At 36.3% G+C, this 6209-nt stretch overlaps 1 protein-coding gene across 1 annotated transcript; it reads right to left on the bottom strand.

The window, feature by feature from the left end:
- Positions 1-225: 225 nt before the first annotated feature.
- LOC113311811 lies at positions 226-1328 on the bottom strand. The gene is made up of 2 exons (XM_026560611.1): positions 492-1328; positions 226-351 (listed from the first exon to the last, which is right to left on the bottom strand). The coding sequence occupies exons 1-2, from the start codon at positions 1326-1328 to the stop codon at positions 226-228; spliced, it is 963 nt and encodes a 320-aa protein (XP_026416396.1).
- Positions 1329-6209: the final 4881 nt, after the last annotated feature.

The raw sequence follows: 6209 nt of genomic DNA, 5'->3' as shown, positions 1-6209 counted from the left end.
CAAGGGTATAATACTTGCGATGAAATACGACTATCATCAAGGGTGGGAGTACAAAAGACTGCCATTAGATAAAGAAAGAAAAAACAACTGAAAATATTTATGGGCGGGTATTGCATTCAAGGACCTACCTTCCTCGAGCTTCTTGAGCATTACCCATATCTTCTGGAATAATCTTTCAGTTTCTACTTCATTGAGCAATACGAAGGACATAATTTTAGTATGAATTTATAATGCAGAAAAATCATTTTTGATAGATTCGAGAATATCAGAAACAAAGTCAGCTGCCTCTTCTTCTGTTGAGTTTTTTGCAATATTTGAAATCCATGGCCTTATTTTCTCATGCAGCTCATACTGCAGGTGAAGTACAAGGTAAACCAGAACATATTCATAAGAATGGGAAAATAAAAAAGAGCAACATTTATCGAGTAAAGGTTACATGTACGGATCGAATACGAAAAGAAAGACCGCTACAAAAAGAAGAGAAGCCTCACCTTGACAACCACCGCCCAATTCATCTCATAGTTGAACACCTCCTTTGTCATTGGCAACATGTCAATAAAGTGTTTGAGTTTTTCAACCGTATTCTCATCAAATGCCTGAATTATTTTCTGAACTTGCACATAAATATCCGATAGGTAAACCTTCTCCATGTTTTTGTCACAAAAAGGATTCAAATAAATATCCAAATACCGAATGGAAGGGTCTCGGGGATGGGTGAGCCAGTCCCTGCAGAAGAACATGCCCGTTTCTCTTTCTAGTTCAGACCTCTGATCTACTGGATGAACGTTGGCGATACATTTCAACAAATCCGCTGCTTCAAACATATTGACGTGTTGTGAACCAAAAGCATTGTATTTATGGTCAATCAATGCGGTGGCATAATCTATGATTGGAGGCATCGTGGTTTTCTCTTTGTTGGAATCATAATCTTTACGAAAAGCAGGAGATACAAGGGATTCACTTCGGAGACTTATATCCAATGCAGAATCAGCAGAACGTGCAGTTGGTACGCCACCGGGCTCAATTTTAGTGAATGAATCTACCGTAAAGCCAGGTATGTCAATGTTTTCCTCAGCAACCGTTTCCTTTAACTGGCTGCTGTCTGCCAAATCCTGATTTCTCTGTTGCAGCTTCTCCTCCTCCCTGAACACGTAAGTAGTACTTGTTCGACTCCTCTTGGTTGAAGTTTGAACATCACTCATGTCGTCCTGTCTGTCCCTCTTTTCGTGCAGGTATCGTTGCTGCATCTGCCCGTCACCAGTGGTTTTGATTTCACTAGTCATGTTCTCATCACCCATTTGATTCTCTATCGCATCCATAAGAGTCATGATTAAAGAAGAAGAAGAAGAAGAAGAAGAAGTGAGAATAAGTCTTGCACCTCCATAATATTTACTGTTTTCTTTTAAGAATTCGAATAAACATGTTTCCCTCCTCCTCTTGAGAAGTATAAGATGGTTTAAATGGAGGAAGTAAAGAAGGACTAATTTTATAATTTCTCTGGTTTTTACTTTCTCTCCCAATTTCTCATAGAAAGAAAACAAGTAAAATAAGAGAAGGAGAGATGGTTTTATATTCCTGAAAGCCAGATCTACACACCACCGTTAATCAAAAAGTGCTTTTCTCAGAATGCATATTGACCGTTCATCCGTGAAAATACTAATCTCGCTTGCTTTTCCCAGAACAGATGTTGACCGTCTGTTAAATCCAAAAAGCTTTTCTCAGAAGTAATATCCTCCGTGGATCTTCTGCACCCTGTCAGTAGACTCCTTACTCGGTCTCTTATATTTTCTCGTAAAGTTTTTTTTTGTCGTAAATGTTGGGTATACCGAAAACCAACACCTTGATCTGCAACGAGATTTTTGTGTGGGAGGATATTTGGTGGTGGATCCCATCTTTTGTCCCACCCCCTGCAAATTTCTTTCAGGGCTGCCCTAATAGTCCTTGGATTTTTTTGCGGATCGTGGTACACAACTTTGATGTGTGTATCACTACTGTTGTTTTATCGAGAATTTTGGACAAGCTAAACTGTCTTGGGCCAGTTCTCATGACTTTTGGCACTTTTGCATCCATTATGGGTATGACAAAGTGGCAAACTAAGGGTGTAAACAGATGCATATGGATGTGGATAGGGTACTATCCAAATAAAAATCCGAAAATACCATTTACTATCTGAATTTGATTCGAAATCCGAATGGATATAACAATTTCCACTTCGAATTTGCATCCGAATTTCTATCTGGATATCGGATAATTATCCGATCCGAAATCAAAAGAAAAAATAATAAAATATTTTTATTTTTGTACAAGATTAATGTTTACGTAATAAAAATTAATTATAATTAAAAGAATTATTTATTTATTTTAATAAAATTTAACAAAATGCCGAAGTTTAAATAATTTTTATTTATTTTATATGCGATCTACATTTTTCTAGGTTTAAAAAATATATATATTCCTATATAAATTTCGGATACTGATATTTCGGATACGAATACCTCCATATCCGAATCCGTATCTGGTTACACTTACATTTTCAGATAAAATAATCCGGATATCCGAGTCCGAAAACTATTTTCGAATAATATTTAATTTTTTGAATGCGAATTCGAACGAATACCAAAGTTTTGGGACATCCGTTGACACCCTTATGGCAAACAGTGTATCAAAGAAAAAAAAAGTGGCAAACAGGCTTGGTTAAGCGGTAAATTTGGCACTTAGCCATACCAGTAACTGTAATACTTCTTACGATCATAATAAACATTTTGCAGGAAGCTAGTAGACTGATACTAAGAGATTTTGCAGGTTTCTGGAGGGGATGCAATGTAAAAGTAATGGAAGGAGTACAAGATTCAGAACAAGCATAATGTCTGACATTTTGTGGGCAGGGAGTTTTGAATTACACATATCCATATAAAAGGTCTTTAAGGAATTGCGAGCTTCATAAGCATGTAATTTTTCAACCACAATTCCACAGGTAAATGAAACCATTATTCTCGGTGCCTATTGTCATGATTTAATATCTCGACAATTGGCGATGTATTTTCATTCTTGGAACATGTAATAAAGCATGCTTCAAAAAAGAAATGTAATAAAGCACCTGATAAGCTCGCGAAATTAACAGGAAGTTTAATGCTTCTAAAATATGGTTAGACAAACCCCTTGACGTTAAGGAGTGTCAAATTCTTACTAGACAATTTTAAGTTAATAAGTTTCTTATCTTTTGCATTAAAAAAATCTAATTTATTGTTATAGCATATTTGGATACCAATCCAGAAGTTGTATTTTGATTTCTGAAAACAAAAAAGTTATAAGTTAGTTTGACTACACTATTTCAAAATGATTTATATAAAACAAAAAGGTTGGCTTTGTTGTGAAGCAAAACATGTTGGTTCTGACTTCTAGAACAAAAACACTTCCACTTCTAGTAGCCTTTTTGAATAACACATTAGGAGTAGCTGTTTGGCTTCTATAAGTTAAAATCAGAAGTCAGATTGACTGTTAAATTTTGAAACGACTTCTGGAAGTCGAAAAAATAATTGTGAACCAAAATAGTTTTGTTTATGATTTCTACTTCTCACTTTTACTTCTACAGAAGTCGAAGTCAGAAGCAGATTGGGATCTGAACGCGTTAGTATCCAAAGAAGTTATATAAGTCGAAAAGTTACACACATCCAGAAGTAACTTTTTGACTTCTAAAAGTCAAAACAAAGAATTCAGTTTGGATGTAGAGTTTCAGAAGGACTTTTAGAAACAGAAAAGTCGACTTTTTGTGAAGCAAAATATCTGGACTTCTGACTTTTGCTTCTGACTTCTACTTTTGTACCCAAACGCGTTATTAACACGGGATGGAACCCATGGGCTTGATCAAGTCGGCAAGGTGACCACTATATAAACTTTGGGAATCTTGTATCTACTCTCACCAAACAGACCTTGCCGTCGTCGTCTCCTCCCTCCCTCTCTCTAGATCCAATCTGTTATTGAAATTTTTTTCTCTCTAAAAATGATAATGGAAGTAGTATCAATACTACAAATTAGATATTGATCTTCCATCTTTCTATACTCCCCACCAGAATCACATTAAATTCTTCGATTTGACCATCAGCAATACACTTCTGGTTGGGAGTTTAGTGGGGTGGAACACCAACATCTTGATTTCAAGGAATCACGATGAAGAATAAGTGAGTTTTTACAGGATTTGCAGTTCGGAACTTGTTACCTGGTCGATTTTGTTTGTGCCGGTGCCGGTGCCGGTGCCGGCTCAATTTTTTTTCTTCTAAGCGGAATTCTCAATGTTGCATAAATAATCAAAGCAAAAATCAAATGGAGGAATGAATAAATGAAGGCAACTGCAAGTCTGCATTCACTATGCGATATATAATCAGTGTATGTGTCTTCCCACCAAAGACTTGTTTCTCTTTCATTTTGATTAGCAAGGCACAACCACAAAATAAAAAAATTATTCGATGACTTACAGTAAACATTGAGCCAATGGAATAAAAGATTATGCTTGGTCTAATTGATTTCATTTTTATTGCTCTGGGTTTGCTAGATTATTGTTTATGTAAAGTTTGATTAACTCATTTTGTGCCAATTAGACTAATGTGTAAGGAAATAGATAAACTCATTTTGTATCAATCATAATAAAATGGATGAAATCTTCAGACTAGAGCTGCGAAATTTTCACAAACAAAATAAGGCTTTAGTTTAGGCTTCAATAGTTGCTTTTAATCTGTGCTTAAGGTTTAGTTCTACATCGTAGAGAATACCACTTTGGGAACGTTTACTCAATTACAAAGACACGGTACCCCACATACATACAACCTACCTAGCTACTTGTGCAGGATTTGCAGTTTAGGACTTGTTATCTGGTTCGGTTGGTCATGTGGTTATGGATAATGGGTTGGCTGCGTAGCTGTGTGCCAGTGTCTGGTCAAAAGACTCTATCTAGTAGCGACAACATATTCTACAGGATCTAAGAGAAAAGTTAATTATGTTTCTCTTAACTAAACCAAGGTTCAACAGACACACGATTATCAGTGGCTAACTTACGAACGAAAACTAATTTTTTGATAATATCGGGAACAACAAGAGTATTTTTGAGTTGAAGGGTGTGAGAAGGGAGGTTTATGAGCTTGGTACCACTAGCAGTAACTGGAATGCTATTGCATTGCCAACTAAGATAGACCGTACAGTACCAGAATTGGAAACGTTATGTAAAGTACCTGAATCAGCAGTAAGATGCGAGGTAGCACCAGTATCCATATAGAAAGCATCATCGGGTTGATGTAGATGCATAGAACTATATGCCTCAGCAATGTCTGTGAGCTTCAGTGGTTCCGTTGCCATTGATTTTAATGGTTTAGAGAAAATAGGATCATAGGGGGATGATACCATCTTGGATTTGATGATAATTCCCTTGAGGAGAAATGTTCCCCTAGGCAAATATATATAAAACCATGATAATATTTTTTGTGTTTACAACCCAAGTAAATGGAGATAATCTTCTAAAGGTAAATAATGTAAGAGGATAATATAAAGTCTATTAATTATGTCCAAAAGGAGAAACGTGAAAACAGAAAAATGTTAACGCCCAGATAAGAGAAGAACAGCATAAACAAAAACATGAAGTTATGCAGACCAAGTTTGTAAAAGAACAGCAGCCTGGGTCACATATCCGAAGATCAAACCACACAGCCTGAACGTACTGAGGTTTAATGGCCACAAATCATATCTGAAGGATAGACAATGGACAACTTAATGCTAGTTTTTCATGCAATAACTTGAAAAAGGAAGAAGGGGAAGAAGAACCACCAATTTCTTACTGTCTTGAAGAAACACCAAATTCTCGCTAATAATATAGAGATTCATCCATTTGTATAGAACAAGATGCATAGAACAAGCTTGTGAACAGAACATATTGAAAATAAGCTAAGGAATGAGTCTCACCTGGTCAAAAACAGCCCAGTTTATCCGAAGAGAAAGCAACTTCTCTTTCGTTATAGGAGTGTCATTGAAAATCTCGACCCCCGAAAAACTCAAAACTTCATGATGATTGACGCTATAACGAATCTTCCCTTTCATCTCATTTCCAGCACAACTGCTTTTCCCTACATCATCCGGATCCTGATATTGCTGATTCAATGAATCACCAACTTGCATATTTCTTCCTGTTCCAGTTGAGATAACTGTTCCCTAGGAGCAACACTGGG

Source organism: Papaver somniferum, chromosome 9, assembly GCF_003573695.1.
Source record: "Papaver somniferum cultivar HN1 chromosome 9, ASM357369v1, whole genome shotgun sequence".
In the NCBI taxonomy this organism is placed as follows: domain Eukaryota; kingdom Viridiplantae; phylum Streptophyta; class Magnoliopsida; order Ranunculales; family Papaveraceae; genus Papaver; species Papaver somniferum.
This window is presented reverse-complemented; position numbering and strand designations above follow the sequence as displayed.

Coding starts and splice junctions, on each gene's coding strand:
- LOC113311811 (XM_026560611.1), bottom strand. CDS start 1,328: ATGACTCTTATGGATGCGATAGAGAATCAAATGGGTGATGAGAACATG. Junction 352..491: donor ATTGGGCGGTGGTTGTCAAG/GTGAGGCTTCTC, acceptor CTTCACCTGCAG/TATGAGCTGCATGAGAAAAT.